Genomic DNA, 18,123 nt, shown 5'->3' with positions numbered 1-18,123 from the left:
CAATTATCTTAAAATTCACAAATTTCATGAATTTTCTTTTTAACTTATCTGAAACAACCTGCTAATTATGGTGCAACTCCCATGTTTGATTTTCATGAGAGTTCTTCAACCATGGACATCATTCCACCAGACATCTTGCATCAACACCAAACCAATGCTAGCATGCAGACTTGTAGGTTTGCTAATTGTAATACATTTTTTATCATGGAAACTATCAACATGTCACAAAGATATCCATATCCTTTCCATAAGAGATTGTCTTTAAAAGTTACACTATCAACTACCTTTAGAGCTATTAGTCGAATTAGCTTCTGACAATTTTATTTTACAGCGTGTAGATTGTCAACACATCCTAATAATTTTTTTAACATGCCTAAAGTGTCCATACATCCAGTAAGTTTTGTTTAAAGTGATTGATTTGCCTTTCACTTACGTTATCCAAATCAATTCTTCAATCTCAACATCAAACTTCACCACTAACATTCTGTGCGTTGAACTTGATAAATGATTACTTCAAAGCTCCAAATGCATTAAAAGAATCACAAGCTTTGATATCACTTGTTAAGAATTTAACAGCAACAGTGTCGAATTCTATTTCACCGTATCTATTTTTATAGAAAATATCAAATAGAAATAAAGCACATAAAGAACAATACAACACAAGAATTTTGCATGAAAAAACTCCAAAACTGAAGAAAAACCGTAAGTCACCAAAGACAAAATTCATTATGTGAAAATTTGTTAAATTCACATAGAATTTCACCACTCACTCAAGATTTCCATATATTTTCCACCATCCTAAAATAAATATATAACAAACGCCATAACAATGATCCCCATGTGTTTTCCACTATTTTAAGATAGATACACAGACAAACCCCAAAACAAGCTTGAAAAAGAAAAATCAAGAGATTATAAGAATAAAAACTTCTTTCCTTTTTTCTTCTTTCAACCTCCCTTTTTTTTTTTTCTTATTAGCTTCACTTGCTTATGATTCATGAAACAAATGACATCACCCATCTATAGAGCCTATTGCGTAATCACAAAAAATTCTTATTTACTAAGAACTTTAACCCATTATGCACATTATCCCTAAATAAACTTAATCGCCTAAGTAATTATCTAATCAATAGAATTTTATCGAAATCTAATTAATTCTCAATTAAAATTTGGGGTCAATATCTAACAGGTAGCTTGTCTTATTGTGTTACCACAAGCTGGTGCACCTCTAACAAACACCAAAAGCATGCCTATTTACACCTCAGCTAATCCCTCTCCTCTCTTTCATTTTCTTGACCATCAAGGACGCAAAACACATGAAGACATAAGCTAAATGCCAGCTGATTAGAAGGTGGAAAAATCTGCTTCAAAAGAACTAATCAGGACATCATTTTGATCCAAGTTGGACCTAAGTTGCAAGGGGATTGGATGGAAATTGAAACATGACGTGTGCTTAGTATTGAAGGGTCAAATGAGTAGAGGACTAGAAGGTTTAGGGGATTTTAAGGAGATTTTTCAGATTGCGTTTTAGAGAGAAAAACCGTTGGTAGCAAGCTAGACATAGTTGCTGTCAGCCTCGGTTTTGGGCTTCCATTTTCCTTTTTGTGTAATTTCATGGGAGATAATGATGGTGAGAGTAAGCCTTAAGGTTGAGATATCACCTTAGGTGGCTTACTCCACTTGAATCTTGCATTTAAACTTTAATTTTCTGGTTGTAGACATTCATGACAGCAAGCTAGACATAGTTGCAACTGCCATGTTTCGGTTTTCCCTTTATTTTCTTTGGTTTTAATGTTAGTTTTTGTAAGATTGGCATAGTAGGAAGAATCCTTGAAGTTGAGACATCTTCTTAGGCTTACTTTAATTTTCTTGCTATTTATTTTTCATGCTCTTTAATTTAATTTTTATGCTTCTTAATTTTCATGCCATTTAAATTTGATCTATTTCCTTGTGTTATTTAAGTTTCCATGTTGAGATCTTCTTAGACTTATGCATTTTAAGTTTCATCTTTAAATTCATGTTGATAGTTTAGATTTCAATTAAATCATGCAAAAGACTTTTAGAATTTTTTAATTTAAGACTAGTTTAATATTGTTGTTGCGATTAAAAAAAGTTTGGATTAAAAAAAAATGCATTTAAAAAGTTTGGTGAGAAAAGAATAGTTAAAAGTTTTAAGTATTTGGTATTACTATGAAAATGTGATGTGAGTAATTAAAATGTCTAAAAGATATTCTTAAAATAAAAAGAAATAGAAATATAAGGATAATAAAAAAAAAATTATCTCAAACAAATTTTTTTATTGTAAAAGTATTTTTTGAGGAGTTCTTTTATTTGAGTTAAAAAATCGAAATTTTAAATTGAAAAGTTAAAGGATCAGTGCTCCCACCTTAAAACGAAAGGAATGAGGAGATTGTATTTTCTCCCAACTACAACGACATTTATTTCAGTGAAAATTGTCAGTCATCATATGCTTCGGATTACTGCTCATGAATTTTCAAAATTAGATCATGAGCGTTTCTAGAGGTACTAGCAATCTAACTAATACTGAAAGTTTTGAGTTTATTCAATTGAGATTTTGAACAATTACTAAGAATCATTATTCTCAAACATCACAATATTATTTCAAGTGTAGAAAAAAAGCATCTCAACGGATTAACAACCACATACAATAAGATTATAAGCTACTATCTTGGAGATTAGACATTAAGAAAGAAGCAAATCTCATCAAAAGTCTAAGGTGTCACAACATTTATTTGCATTACTTGTCATTATTAAGTTCAAAGGAAACAAGTCATAATGTACAATTGATGTTCCAATCAACCCTTGGAGGCCTCATCATTGGTCTACAAAAAGAAATAAAAAGAAACATGTTGAAACTTGAAACTGCAAAAACAAAACAGACAAGAAACAATGGAACAAAAAGAGAGTTATATGGCTCGATACAAATTGGTGCAAGGTTATGTTCATCTAATCATCGTAAAACTCACGTGATTGAGTTGATTAATTAAGGATATTGTTAACACACCAAATCTTTTTCTATCTTTTGTGATAATATGGTTGTGCTTCGTATAGCCGAACAGCGGAAGGATGTATAAGGGTTAGTGAAAAATTGAAAAGAAAATGAATTTTAACTGTACTTGGTAGAGTAGAAAATAGGAAGAAAAGAAAGTCACTTTATTTAAGAGACATAATTTGGTCATTTGATGTTCTTCCATAGACTATAACTTCAACAAAAACAAGCAATGTAGTGTCACTATCATGTTACCACATATCGTTTTCAAATTAGAAGCAACATAACTATTTTCAAAATTTCATCCAGCCACTTATTTATTTATTTTATTTAGGTCCCAAACTTTATTTGTTTGGATTTGAACCATCTTAGATGAGGATATCAAATGTGTGTATTCTCATGTAGTGGTTTGCTTATCTTAACTTGACTACAATTATGAGTATGAACGAATAGAATGATTTACAAATGATTTGTACATATGCTCGATTTTTATCCATTTATATTTGTTTATTAAACTGAATAAGCGATCACAAATAACATTTTGAGGTTCGTTAATTAAACGAATACAAACATAGCAAAGTTTGTCATTTTTGGTTTGTTTATTAGGCAGAACTCTAAATGAAAAGAACGCTTAACGAACAGTTAGTGAACATGTTTGGTTTCTGTTTGTTTACATTCATTAATTAAGCTTAACAATCAATCAAGAATAATATTGTGGGATTCGTTAATTAAACAAACAGATGACAAATATAGCAAAATTTGTTCATGTTTGGTTCATTTAGACTCCTAATTATGACTGTAACCTTAAGCCTAGTTGAACTTAATTCTTGGGTGAGATAATCAACATCGGACTTATATAAAATGAGTTATATGCTATAACCTTCAAAATAATGGAAAATTTTCTGCTCGTCCTTATATCAATTTCTTCATGATTTAATCTCTAGCCACTCATCTTTAGAAACTACTGATTAATTTCATAGCCAAATTAAACAAACAATTAAGATAAAAAGCATGTAAACAAGAAAACTTAAGAAATCATACCTTCTCAGCACCCTCTTTCTCCTTCTCTGCCTTTTCCTTCTCAGCCTTCTTCTTCATCTTGTCCAACCTCTCCCTCTCCATTTTCTTGATGCAAAGAGTCAAAATCAACAAACAGTACTCATAGAACACAAACTGGAAACTAGCATAAGAATAAACAAACTCATCATACAGACTAAGTTAGTCTCTAAAATGAAGGGGAAAAGGAAGTTATAACCAAACAAAGGAACCTATACAGTATGCTGTCTTAGGGCGTGTTTGGAATGAAACTCAAATGGAGTTATTGCATTTAACTAATATTAGAAAAAAATTATTCAGAAATAATGAAGTATTGTGTTTAAAATCAATAGTTTAAATGATTCAAAACATAGCAAAACATAGATTCAAATGACTTGCACAAAATCCCATAAAATAGCACTAAAGATTTCAGTTTTCATTTTCTCAGAATCTAATCCCTAATCTAATCCCTAAGCAAGGTTAACGGTGGAAGAGAATCAACGACCCGATTCAACTTTAAAATCAAATGTTTCATAAATTTCCACTAGCTTTATCAATCTCGAGAAGCAAACAGAGCTGTTCATAAGTTAAATTAATTAAAACCTGGATGTAGACGTTCTCCTTAGCGCGTTCCTCCTCGCTCAGGACCCGACCCTTACCATCGCTAAAGTACCGAACTGCACCACGACTTGACTCCATTGATCGATAACGCGAGGCAGTACTGAATCGACTCAGTGCTGATCTCATTACCATTTTCAAACGTTTTTCTATTTAGAAAATTTGATTCCTTTCTTGTTTATTGGAAAGAAAGATATCGGGTTTTATTTAAGAAAGAAGCAGAGAGCATTGTAGAAACAAAGTCGATCCAAACACAGGCTTGGATGTCGGGTCGGTAGCAATAAATTTTTTTGTCGGTTTTCACAAAAAAAAAAATCGACTAAAAAAACATTTTTCAAGACCAAGAAAAAATACTACAAAATTTTTTTACTACAGAATACTTAAACAACATCTTTAACCTATGATGTCTACATAAATTAACATTATATGTTTTTCAATAACACTAAATTTTAAAAATATAATTTTATCTCTTTCGTAATAAATAAATTTATATAATTATATCTGATATTTAAATTATCTGATAACCAATCTCTCTCCATCAATATAATTTTTAAATTAATTTACGTATCACATTAAAAAATTAGATCAATAGTATTTATAGTCTCTAAACTTTGACTTAAATTCTATTTTAGTCTCTAAGCTTTAAAATGTTCTAATCCAATCCCTAATTGTCAAAAATTTTCTTATTTTAATTCTTTCGTCTATGCAACCATCTAATTGATAACAAATGCTAATTGATATCACGTGATAACATTAACTACCATTTCATATAACAAATGAAAGATTAAAATAGAATTATTTCAAAGTTTAAGGATTAAATATGAAATTATCTCAAATTTTTATATATTTCATACATATCTTATAAAAATATTAACTTTAAAATTATATTTTCATATTTTTTGTTATAATATAACTTATTAGATAGATTTTTGTTTTAAATAAAAAATAGATATTCAAAACTTAAAATTAAGTTAAAATTTTCAAATTCCTTTTCTTCAAAATTTAATACATTTTTAAAAAAATTATTAAAAATATTATTTTGCTCATTAGTCATGATAAAACATATGATTTTCTATCCAAAAAATTTATTTTTTAAAATATAAAATATCTTTTATTTTTTTCTTTTTAAATTTATTTTATAAAATACGTTTTATAAGAAAAAAATTTAATTATATTTTTTATTTTATATGAATAAAAAGTTTTTATATTTTTGAATATATTAATAAATATATTTTTTGAAAATGATTTGAAAATTCTTACATAATATTTTAATATGATTTAAAGTTTTTATTTAATTTCTTAAAATGATATAAAAAATTTTTACTTAATTTTTTAAAATGATGTGATTTTAACAAAATTATTTTGAAATTTTCAACTTAATTTTAATTTTTTTAAAATCTATTTTCTATTAAAATATTATTTTATTGATAAATAATATCATTATAAAAATTAAAAAAATTTTAAATTCTAATATTTTATAAAATGTATTTGAAATAAATCAAAATTTTCTTGAATTATTTTTATCTTTTCCTTTATTTATTTTTTATAAAATATATTTGAAAAAGGAAATAAAAGATATTTAATATTTTAAAAAATATACTTTATGGATTGAAAATAATAGTTTTATTATGAATTATGAGTAAAACAATATTTTTAATAGAAAATAATTTTTTTGTTTTTAAAATGATATTGAATTTTAAAAAAAGAATTTGAATTTTTAACTTAAGTTTAATTTTTTAAAAAACTATTTTCTATTAGAAACAAAAAATGTATAACTAATAAATTATATTATAACAAAATATAAATGTTAATTTTAAATTTAATTTTTATAAAATATATATGAAATTTATAAAATTTTTTAGATAGTTTCATTTGTGGCTCCTAAACTTTGAAAGAATTTTATTTTAATTCTTAATATGTCATGTATATGCTAGCTAACATCATTACGTGATATTAATAGACATTTTCTTGTTAATTTAAATAGTTTTATAGATGGAAGGATAAAAATATGATAACTTTAGACAATTAGAGATCCGATTAAAATTTTTTAAAATTTAAAAATTAAAATAAAATTTAAGTCAAAGTTTAGGAATTAAAGATGCTATTAACTGTAAAAATTATAATTAGAAGAACTATATAGTTTTCCAAAATTTTTGATAATATTATGCTATATTCTTGAAAATGAATTTTTGCAAACATAAAATATCATGCTTGATTGGGTTGAGATTTCATTATCTTGTGGAACTTATCTCCCCATTATTGTTTCTCATCTCTCCATCTATTTTTAAACGGTTTTGTAGAATTTAATTAAGGTTTAAAAAATATGATTTTAGTTTTAAAAATTTGGGGTTCAATGTATAAAATAGAAGAATGAAAGAAGAATAAGAACAAGATAAAAAAAAGGAAAGGAGAGAAAGATTGATATATGAGGCGCATGAGGGTATTTTTGTAATTTATTAAAAATAAAATTAATATTTACTACGTGCGCATTTTTTAAAGAAAATTTAAAATTTATGAAATGTAAAGAGAAGCTTTTATGGTATATTTAGAAGTGCTCATAAGTTAAATCCCATTTTCAAATCGTGCATTTCAATCCAACCGAGAGAACAGAAAATGCTTTCTCTAGCAAATCTGTTCAATCAATGAATAATTTTACAGTCATTTTCTTAGAGCTTGAACATTGTAGCCACTTGGTTTATGTAATCAATCTCAAGAATGACATTGAATAATTTAAATCTTAATACTGACAAATCATTCCCCTAGACTGCAGACTCTTTTGTAATAAATAAAAACATTGTATAAGCATCAATCAGAAGATGGGAAGAAATAAGAAACCCTCTCAGTGCTTGGTAAGAATTTCACTGCTTGTGCCTGGATCAATTTCCAATGCTTAAGACACGCAAGAATTACAACATTATTGACACAAATAAATCAACTCCAATAAGAGTAGATAGGAAGTCCTCTAATGACAGTCCTAATGCTTCTGGTTTTCTTCATCACTAGGAACACTGAATAAACTCACATTTCTTATTTTGATCATTCGAAAATTCAGCATGAAATCTAAAGAAAGTTCTGTAGGAAGCATTATTAGTATATGTTCCCCATCTGCAAAGTACAAGTGAACTTCAAAATACAGAGAAAATGCTTATATCATTAAAAATCTTGGACTAGCACATGCTCCAAATAGACAAGTTTTAACAATATGAAGTTCCATCTGTACGTAACTAAGAATATGATGCAGAGACGTACATGGATGTTCTTGACTTACAGCGTTCAACACATTTCTTCCTATTCTTGCAAGTGATATTATCCGGTTGGATCCTTCCCAAACCCCATCAAAGCATGAGTTGCTAGCATTGAACCCCTGCGAGTCAGCTCCATCATTCGGCCAACGAATGGAAGCTTAACTGTTTCTCTATTTCGAAGAGGCTTCTTGTCCCACCTATAAACCATGTGCATAAATTTTTTCATGATCAACGAACTAGATCAGTTTATTTATTTTGAAAGTTGGAAAAGATTTTATTGATGTAAATCAGTTACAAAGTTTCTTCAAAAGGAAGAGCGACCAAAATAATAAATTGAGACCCACTCCCCATATTCCATACCAATGCCCTTACGTTAACGCCCTGCATTAAACCAGCTTTCAGGGCACATCACATCCCAACAAAGCAATGATATCCCAAAAAACATTTTGACAAAAATGTCAAATGCACAAAGCCACCATACATAGACAAAACCAAAGAGTAATCCAATACCAACACAAAAAAAAATCATAGTAAAATACCCTGCAAAGGCAACTAAACAATCTCATAGCCAAAACAACAACAAAAAAAAAAGGCCAACTCTCAAAATTAACGACTCCTATCAATGCATAAATCATAATTTTGATAACAACTGATGAAAAGACTATGTGAATTAATTGTTACAGCTATGCAACGAAAACTTCATCCATCCCTTCCAGTTTGATATCTGTCATAAAAAATAATACGCATGACAGATGATACTCATTGAAGCATTCGTACTACTAGTTAAATTTGTTGACAGTAATTAAAACCCGAACTTAAGAACCAAGCCACCATATGTTATCAAAAGAGTTTCTTAGGCACTCTTCCAGAAAATATTAGAGCCAGCAAGATAGGACTGAAAGTTTACACAATGCAGGAAGACTAGCTTAGGATAGAATCACATCAAACATAGTTCAGCTTCAGCACCTCATGAATCAATGTTCTCCTGAAATATCAGAGTTTCCATACTAGTTTACGCATTTATAGAAAAAAGCACTCATCTGAAATTTGTCAGAGTGCTATCAGCAGCCTAGGGCAGCTTCATTTCATCAGTTAGAAAGAGTACTCACTTATCTGAAAACTAAACCACACAGATCTCTTCCCCTCCCCCCCCCCCCCTCCTTTTTGGCTTTAAGAGGGAAATTGCAAGTATACCCCCCTAACAATGTATTTCCCCAAAATCATGCAATCCAGATTCCATTTTCTAAACAATTTTTCTTTGTAGAAAAACAAAATGCATCCCAAATTTCAAATTCCAAAATAAGATATTGGCTTAACTGAAAGAAATACCACAAGAATTTGAGAGTATGGTGCATACCAATCTTCGTGACGAACAACTTTTCCATCCTCAACAGACAGCCTGATCAGTGATATCATATCTATGTTTCTTCCCAAGAACTTGTATTGTTGCTTGTTGTCAATTAATATCTGGATTCAACGTGCAAAGCTTCAAACCTCTAGCTATATCAACAATCAAATTGAAACCGAAGGAAATGAAAATGGGAAAACTTCAAAGAATATTGCATATAAATTTCAGACCTCTTGCTTTCCAGATGAAATTACTTTTTCCGTGACACTATATTCAACAATTCTTGATTCACTAAAAATCTGATAGGATGAAACAAAATTTTGTTATCACAAGTATTAAACAAAGCTGTTTAAAAGAAGATAATTGACTTTTTCTTTATAACAACAATATGATAAATATTGATCAGTTAGTACATGCATTTAGAATTGGATTGATAGAAGAAATAAAATATAGAAAAAAAAGTAATATATGTTGTCTTCATTAGGGTAATCGACAGTTTTCACAAACCCTTGCGGCCCTGTCTATCACATTAAATAGTAGCTTTAAATAATCTGATTAAACATTTTTGTAATTAAATATCGTGAACATGAAATAATCTGATAGCAATCACTTATTTATATATGTTTTGTCCGCATGCTAAGCTTTAAACCAAGTTAAAACTATTCACTGTCAAACAAAAGAAAATTAGCAATGGTGGGCGAGGAAACAAATTAAATAAGCTAAAATAAAATGCTTTCATTCCAAGGATTTATTGGTGCAGGTAGTCAAATAGCCTCATCTATAAGAACTTATAGCTTGAATGCCACAAGCAAGTTTTAAAGGGAAAGTCACAAATACTTGGCACACAATTGAAAGGCCTCTAAGAGATAATTGTTTGCTTATCTTTCAGATAAAGAAAGATCAAGAAATGATAGGTGATAGAGGAGGGATGAAACCTTAGAAAGTGAATAAAATGCTGATTTGATCTGCTTCACTCTGTAGAAACAAATATAATATTTATTTAAGGCAGAATGAAATGATATTAGTGTTACAATCTGAAAAGGTCAAATGATGTAACAAAGAGGAAGCTTATAATCGAGCAGTCAAATTGCAAATTACAAGGCATATAATTCTTTATCATAATTTTGTGAACAAAAAATCAAAGTCTGCTAGCATTTATGGCCCACCAAATAGGAATAGTGGATCTAGGTATTAATTTGTCGAATTAATATATAGTATTAGTATTATTTAAAAGTTAACAAGATACACCAATATTAAATTTGCCATCCACAATCACTGCGTGCTTAATATAACATTAAAATTCACAAAAGATTATAAGAATACCATACTGGCATGATTAAAAGAACAAAGATTTTGTGTTTTTCTTTTAATTCCTAATCTACCCTGTAACCTCAACTGCTATCTACTCAACTCACTTGAGGAAGACGTTAGCGCCTAAGTCTTCTTGAATCCGCAACCTCTAGGAGTCTATCAAGTATGCAAGCCTACTTAGCTAATGCTTAGTTACTAAATTAGGGTACTTCAAATTAAATGCCACCTTGCCTTCAACTTATAAGCAACTTAATTTATAAAAATATAATACTATTCTTTTTTTTTTTTTTCTTTTGCAATGTTCAATCCTAAGCCAGCTAAAAAACATATATTTTGAAGCAAATCGAAAATGAAAATTGTATGCAGATTTTTTTTTGTTAATTATGATTCTTGTATCTTTGAATATATATATATATATATATATATATATATAAAAGAAAAAACCCAAAAATTATTGTTTAGAAAACAAAACTTCAGTCACACTTTTAAAAAGAATTTAGAAGAACAAAATGTTACTTAAGCCCAAAGAAGTACTGAAGGAATTAAGATTTGGTAAGAACTGCCCTAATAATATTTATTACAAATCCAGCTTACATTGGTTGTGTTGAAATCATGGTTGTAATTGCTATTACTATACTCAACTCAACTCATTGTAATGCAAGGGGAGAACTACTATTCTGCAACTCACAAAAATAGCAACAAATGCCAGAACTAATCTTTACTCATGCAACTTATTAAACAACTATTCAACAAATAATAATAAAGCGATTACAAGAGACTCAACGAATAGGTTTTAGCCTATAATAATACTAAAGTCATTCTAGACAAAAACCTAATATAGGATTTTAGCAATGCCCATCCCTTGATCCTGGCATTCCCATTAACAATTACACTTTACCTAGACAGGCAGTATGCTTCACTTTGGTACCAATGCCTAACGTTACCAGATGCATTGGCGGTATCTATTGGTGGAAAGAAAAGAGAAACTAAAAGGAAAAAGAAAAAGAAAAAACAAGAAGTGAAGAAAGAACAATAAAAGAAACTAAAATCCAACTCAGTAGCCACATGGAAAACTTTGGCAACATGGCAGTCATTAATCACATTAACGGCTGTTAATAAATTCTTTAATTAGTTTTCATTAGTTCATCAAATTTGGTAAGCTGATATCCTGAATTAATTGAAATAAAACATAGAATCCATGATATGATAAAGGTTGAATTCTTCTTTTTCTTCCCTTTCTTTTTAGGAAAGAAAATAATGGTTGAAGTAACACAAAAATTATGATTGCTTAGAATGGATGAAAACAACCAAGAATGGGTGAAAACAACAAAGTATAATGCAATCCTTAAACTATGTTTAAGACTCATCAAAGGCAACCATCTAGAAGAATGGTCATCAATAAAGTCATAATTCACTTCCAAACGAAAATTTTCAAGTTTTAGTACAAACCCACAGGCACACATTAGAGGGTCTTCAAAAGAAGCATCCACATGATATATTTCAAAGTCGCCTGATGTGGCACGAGATCCATATCTGAACCAATCCATAACAAAGTTTTCATGAGCTCTATGATGTGGTTAAATAATATTTGACAGGAAAAATCTTGCGAATCAAATGGAAACCAAAAAACAATAACAATACTGCATCTAATGAGAATCTACAATTTCTTGTGAAGTCCATTTCATGTAAACTACTATAAATGTATTTCTTGAACATTAAAAACATGCAAGAATATTCATACAAATTGTTTAAATTTCAATGTAAGGCATATGAGTTGGCTTAAAAGCCAACTGGCTTCCAGTAGTGCAGCAGTAATAACCAGATGCTTTAACTCTATGTCCAACAGAATTTTAAAGCTGGATGGTTTTCAATCTGCATAAGCCACTAAACATTGTATAAGGTGCTTTCGCAGAGCAGGAATGAACCAATAACTAGGAACAGAATCTAAAATAAATTAGAACAGGGTCCTATACTCCAACTCAACATGTTCAAGCCATTCACCTATAAATAGCTACGTAAATGTAATATTTCGAAAGACAATTGATAAAAGAAAATTATAACATATCATTCGGGATAAACAAGCATTCTAAGAATTCGATTTGTAATTCTTTGAATCAAATCAATAGGACAACTCAAGCCCAAAGCCCATAGAAACATATCCACAGTCGACTGATTCATTGAAACCATATCTTCAATGCCATGATTAGCTTCAATGATCAGGTCCTATAGTTGTTAAAAGAAAACATTTACAACATGTGCACCCCAGACAACAATGAAGAAGACAGAATTGGAAGTGAAAGACAAGAACATGATTTGCAAGAAAACTTATTGATTCTTTATGCAGTTGGCAACTTATTATAGGGAATCCTACTGTCCTCAATGGCCGGTAGCTAGGCCCCCCCCAAATTTTAGAAGCCCTTTACTTAATTATTTGTTCATATTAAATAAAAAAATATGAACTGAGCTCTCAAATTAAAATTATTATATGTTGATTTATTTATTTATTTTTGTATGTATCTTAATTTATGAGTTAAAATTCTATTACTATTTGGCTGTTTTTTTAACTTTCTCAACAAAACTTTAAGTTTATCAAATATTATAAATGTGTATTGCTTTTATTTTTACCGCCAATTACTACTCTTTTAAAATCAAATATCAAGATCCCGCTAACTGACCTCCACTTGACTGACAGTGAAGAAACATGACTTGAAGATAAATATTAATGCTGTCCGATGAATAATGTTTTCTTCAAATTTAACTTACTATAAAACAATTAAATGAACAGAATTTAGAAAAGACGTTATACAAAAAACAAAGATCAGACAAACTCAATCCTCAAACTATCTTTGTTTTCCAAGTTCTATGTAAAACAAAAAGGTTCAATATATCATCAAGCTGAAGAGAGTAGAGAGAAGAAAACTGACAAGTTAAGAAGGTGAGGCATTATATCATCCGCAAGACGCTTCATTTCCGTTGGATTAGATTCACATGCTTCTTTGCCCATACACTCTGCTTCTTTCATGAAATCCCTTTTGCCTTGGTCACCGAAAAGCCACAACGCGTATAGAAATTAAGAACAAACAATCGAAACGAAAAAGTAAGAAAAAAAGTTCGACGACAGATGAACAACAAGAGAAAGAGAAACCTTCTGGGTAATTCACTTTCTCCATGGAAAATTCTGAGATTTTCTTCACAGCCAAACGGTAAGTAGAGAGTGGTGGGTAAGGAAGTTTTGACAAGTAATGAGGAAGAAGAACAAAGGTCATGGCATCTAACATGTCCACGTGGGCTTGTCCATTACCAGATTTTATACGGAAGTAGAAGGGGGCTTTAGCTGAGTTCTTTAAAGGTGACGTCAGCAATTAGATCCATTTAAATGCGTTTGCAAAGCAATCTAAAAATGTTGACAGTTAGATCTTGTTCCACTATCTTCCACCGTTGGATCCATTACAACATGGAGTAACCGACAACTTCCCGGGGACGGCACAGTCCAACGGGTTTTCGATGGAAAATAAAGCGGTGCTCGTTAGAAATTTAACTAAAACAAAAAATATATATATATTATATATTTGTCAACACAAAATTATAATAAATAATTTTTTTATAAAATACAATATAAATATATAAATTATTAATATTTTATCCAAAATAAGTAAATAAGTTATCAAATCGACTCAGATATTTCTAGTCCTAAAGCCTCTCTCCTTAAATCTAAAAAATTCAAGAACAAACGCAACTTACAAACCCAAATTTCAACAATGCTTGCTATCAACCGTCACTCATAGAAAGCGGAATCCTTCCAAAATCCTTTTTATTTCTTCAACTCAAACCCTTCTTCATATTTATCTGTTTTGATTTTCTTAAAAACATCTTTAAATTTGTAGATTTACAACCCAAAATCGAACTTAACAATCGTTGCCTAAAACCCTATTTCGACGTCCTCGTGTCATAAGCCCAGCAACAGCCCAATATTTATTAATGGGCCTTAACAGAGTTTGGCCCATTAATCATATTTTTCTATTGTCATTCAATTTATGAGATTACTAACCTTGATTTATTTTCGTAATTCAGTTAATGCATTACATCTCATTTAGTTTAAAATCATTACTTCATCAGTTTTATATTCAAAAAGACATAACAAGTGTAAGCTTTAAACTTTGTTACATTTATAATTTAGAACAAATTTAATAAACAAGTGAAAAAAAAAAAACTATAACTCAAACTCGTTTAATAATTTTCACCGATTATCATAATTTTGTTATAATTTCATCAAATAATTAATTTTTTATCATTTTATATATGTCTTAAATAAACAAAATACCCATTTAATATAATATATGTGAAATAATTATCATAGTAATCATTTATTTATCTACTAAATAATTAATAAATTTTATTTTTAAAGCCATATGCTTGAAAAATCTCACATATGCACTTAAAACAATTATAATTATCAATAGCAAATATTTATTTTTTCCTTAAAAAATAGGTAAAGAAAGAATAAGAAAATTAAAAAAAAAACAGTTTGGGTTAGCCAATTAAATAATAAAACTTGATAGCTTAATAAATGTTTAAATCAAATTTTAATTGTAAGCTTTAGAAATAAAAATAAATATTTTATAACTATCTATTATCTAATCTCACAAGATTATAAATAATAGACCGAGAAGATTGAATTATTTTATATTAAAAAATAATAAATTCTCTTTGTAATTTAATCTTTTTTAGTATGTAGTGTGCATCAAATATAAAATAAGATAATAATCAATTTCTCCTATTATATTTAAATAATTTGCACAAACATAAACAAAATCTATTACATAAGTCAAATCTTGTAACAATTGACATTTATCTAAATTTTTGATTAAATTACCAAATAATTTCCTCAATTTTTCTTATATTTCCTACAATTTTTTATTTTTGGTTGAAATTTTAATGGGGCATTCCAATTTAGAAAGGAAGACCGCTTCAATAATTTTGTTTTATTATATTGAATGGTGTATAGTTTCGACTTTTGTTTGAGAAAAATTATTAAAACTCTAGCATTGGATAAAATATATAAAAAAAAAATGCATTAGCTGGTTCAAACTTGGTGAAGTATAAAATAAAAAAATGCATATATGTTAAGTTGAAAATAAGTTTATTAATATATATTTATTAAATTGAGCACCATTGGCTGGTTCAATGAAGTGGGTTTTGTTCTGAGTGTTGGTCAGCCAATACTTCCACAAATGTTGATGATACATGGCCTTTGCATTATTGATAGTTTTGGTGTTGCTCTCATTAAGTGCTAGTGTGTGAATCTTGTCACTGAACCAAGACCTTTGGTATGTTGTTATATTGTTTCGTTTTCAGTTTATTATTATGTTTTGTTCATATTTGCAATTAGGGTTATTAAAATATAAATATCATTTTTGTAATTCATTAGCTTCCCTCGTAATTAAAGAGTGAGAAGAACACGTGTTAGCCTTCAATTGATAGCTTTCCTAGTAACAAATAATGCTGGGTCCATGAGTGAAAGGAACACGAATTCTTGCTAAACCCAGATGCCAATATCATTTTTTTTTTTTATTGCCATTCAATTGATAAATAGCGATAAATTTTATTAGATGATACATTTCACTTTATTTAGTTTAAAATTATTACTTAAACGGTTTTATTTTTAAAAGAGACATATCAAGCGTAAGCTTTAAATTTTGTTACATTTGCAATGTAAAACAAATTTGATAAACAAGTGAACAAAAGAAGTATAACTCAAACTCGTTTAATAATTTTTTTATTACCATAATTTTATTATAATGTCATCAAATAATTAATTTATTATCATATTATATGTGTCTTAAATAAACAAAATACCCATGAAATAATTATTAATGTAACAATTCATTTATTTAATAAATAATTCATAAAATTTATTTTTGAAATAATATATTTGAAAATCTCTCACTTGCACTTAAAACCAATCACAATTATAAATAGCATATTTTTTTCCTTTCAAATATAAGTTAAAAAAAGTTAATTTGGGTTAACCTATTATTTAGCTTATTAAATGTTTAAATCAAATTTTAAATGTAAATTTTAGAAATAAAATAAGTAATTTACAAGTACGTGTTATCTAATTTCGTAAGTTATTCCATTAATATATGAAGATTTAATTCTCTCAAAGTCCAATCATTTTTATATGTAAAGTATGCATTAAATATAATATAAGATGATAATCATCATCTCTTATCCTAACAAGTATGTGTTATCTAATTTCATAAGTTATTCCATTAATATATGAAGATTTAATTCTCTCAAAGTCCAATAATTTTTATGTGTAAAGTATGCATTAAATATAATATAAGATGATAATTGTAGACACCCTACTTTATCCAGGCCTAAATTCATTGGGCTCAACATGGGGTTGGGATTAAGCCCGTTCGACTTAGCTTAGACCTGGTCCAAATAGGTAAACACATTTGCATTTTATTTTTATTTTTGTTTATTTATCAATATTATTATTATTTATTTATTAATATATATTATTTATTTTTATTTTATCATTTATCTGTTAATATTTTTTATTTATCTATTAATATATATTTTTATTATTTATATATTATTATTATTATTTTCTTTTTTATCTTTTTCTTGATTGATTTTCGGCTAGGATTAGGATTAAAAAAAATTGGATTTGACCGTGAAATTAAAGGCTGACAGAATTGATATTGGATTCAAAGACTTGAATCCAAATCTCAGATGGAGTTGGGATTGATCAGAAACTCTTTTGATCAATCCCTATAAATAAGTTCATAAGACACAAACACATGGGGGGGAAGGAAACAAAAAGGTGAAATAGAAGCAAAAAGTGTTTAGAGGAAGTATAGGATTTTTAGAAGATTTTTTTCGAATTTTTAGATTTTTTTTTTTGGAAAATTTCTGAAAATTTTTCAGAATCAACGAAATTTTTCGACAAACTTTGAATTTTTCGATAAGTTTTTCGATCAGATTTGAAGATTCCGATAGCTTTTTTCAGATTTTGATAAAAATTCAACAGGAATCTGGGATTGTTTAGAGAGAAGGAGGAGAAAAGAGGGAAAGGAGAGAGAGAAGAAAAGAGTCAATTTGCGAAAAATGAAAGTGGGAGTTTTTTATATCATGCTAAAACGATGTCGTTTTTGCGTTAGTAAACCTAGAGGATCTGTTCATTTTGCTAAGATCCGACCCGACTCGTAGCGCACCCGAACCAGCAACCCGCTTCTCTGCCTGGGTTTCAGCCGAGCCGAGACTCCAACCCATGCGTTTGAGCCGTGATTTCTGTCTTGAGCAGAGCCATTTTCGAATTTTTTTTTATATTTTCTTACTTATTTTATTTAAGTATTTTATTTATTTGCTTTTTTTGTTTTTTAATTATTAAATTAAAAATAAAGTAAAAATAAAAATTTTGAGAATGAATATTAATTATCTAATGATGGAATTTATAAAAATTTCAAATGATAAATTTTTATAAAATTCCTAAGTGAGAAATTCTATCTAAATTTGTTCAAAATGGTGAAATAATATAGATAAAATTT

General features: G+C 28.6%; 2 protein-coding genes across 5 annotated transcripts; both read right to left on the bottom strand.

Moving 5' to 3' along the window:
* Positions 1–2,596: 2,596 nt before the first annotated feature.
* LOC111296226 (F1F0-ATPase inhibitor protein) lies at positions 2,597–4,920 on the bottom strand. The gene is made up of 3 exons (XM_022890405.2): positions 4,649–4,920; positions 4,052–4,135; positions 2,597–2,843 (listed from the first exon to the last, which is right to left on the bottom strand). Exons 1-3 carry the CDS (start codon positions 4,796–4,798, stop codon positions 2,817–2,819), a joined length of 261 nt encoding a protein of 86 aa, XP_022746140.2. The 5' UTR covers positions 4,799–4,920; the 3' UTR covers positions 2,597–2,816.
* A 2,437-nt stretch (positions 4,921–7,357) lies between these two features.
* LOC111296898 (Nuclear transport factor 2 (NTF2) family protein) lies at positions 7,358–14,452 on the bottom strand. Of its 4 annotated transcripts, none has more exons than XR_002691015.2 (8): positions 13,713–14,408; positions 13,492–13,603; positions 12,017–12,100; positions 10,192–10,231; positions 9,487–9,555; positions 9,266–9,375; positions 7,913–8,105; positions 7,358–7,768 (listed from the first exon to the last, which is right to left on the bottom strand). XR_002691015.2 is itself a non-coding variant. In XM_022891375.2 (8 exons), the coding sequence occupies exons 1-7, from the start codon at positions 13,843–13,845 to the stop codon at positions 7,970–7,972; spliced, it is 684 nt and encodes a 227-aa protein (XP_022747110.2). In that variant the 5' UTR covers positions 13,846–14,409; the 3' UTR covers positions 7,358–7,768; positions 7,932–7,969. The 4 variants fall into 4 exon arrangements, 3 of the variants coding, with proteins under 3 accessions (XP_022747110.2, XP_089597338.1, XP_022747113.2); XM_022891375.2 differs by having other exon boundaries at positions 7,932–8,105; positions 13,713–14,409; XM_089741212.1 differs by having other exon boundaries at positions 7,725–8,105; positions 13,713–14,105; positions 14,309–14,452.
* Between the last annotated feature and the right edge of the window lie 3,671 nt (positions 14,453–18,123).

The sequence above is a fragment of the Durio zibethinus genome, chromosome 12, assembly GCF_047325235.1.
Source record: "Durio zibethinus cultivar Kanyao isolate XHJ-2024 chromosome 12, ASM4732523v1, whole genome shotgun sequence".
Lineage (NCBI taxonomy): Eukaryota > Viridiplantae > Streptophyta > Magnoliopsida > Malvales > Malvaceae > Durio > Durio zibethinus.
Note: the sequence above shows the minus strand (reverse complement) of the source record. Positions and strands in the feature narration are given on the sequence as shown.

Coding starts and splice junctions, on each gene's coding strand:
- LOC111296226 (XM_022890405.2), bottom strand. CDS start 4,798: ATGGTAATGAGATCAGCACTGAGTCGATTCAGTACTGCCTCGCGTTAT. Junction 4,136..4,648: donor AGGAGAACGTCTACATCCAG/GTTTTAATTAAT, acceptor CTTTGCATCAAG/AAAATGGAGAGGGAGAGGTT. Junction 2,844..4,051: donor AGAAAGAGGGTGCTGAGAAG/GTATGATTTCTT, acceptor TTCTTTTTGTAG/ACCAATGATGAGGCCTCCAA.
- LOC111296898 (XM_089741212.1), bottom strand. CDS start 13,845: ATGTTAGATGCCATGACCTTTGTTCTTCTTCCTCATTACTTGTCAAAA. Junction 12,101..13,491: donor ATGCCTCACCTTCTTAACTT/GTCAGTTTTCTT, acceptor GGATTGGTTCAG/ATATGGATCTCGTGCCACAT. Junction 10,232..12,016: donor CCTCTAATGTGTGCCTGTGG/GTTTGTACTAAA, acceptor TTGTTTCTACAG/AGTGAAGCAGATCAAATCAG.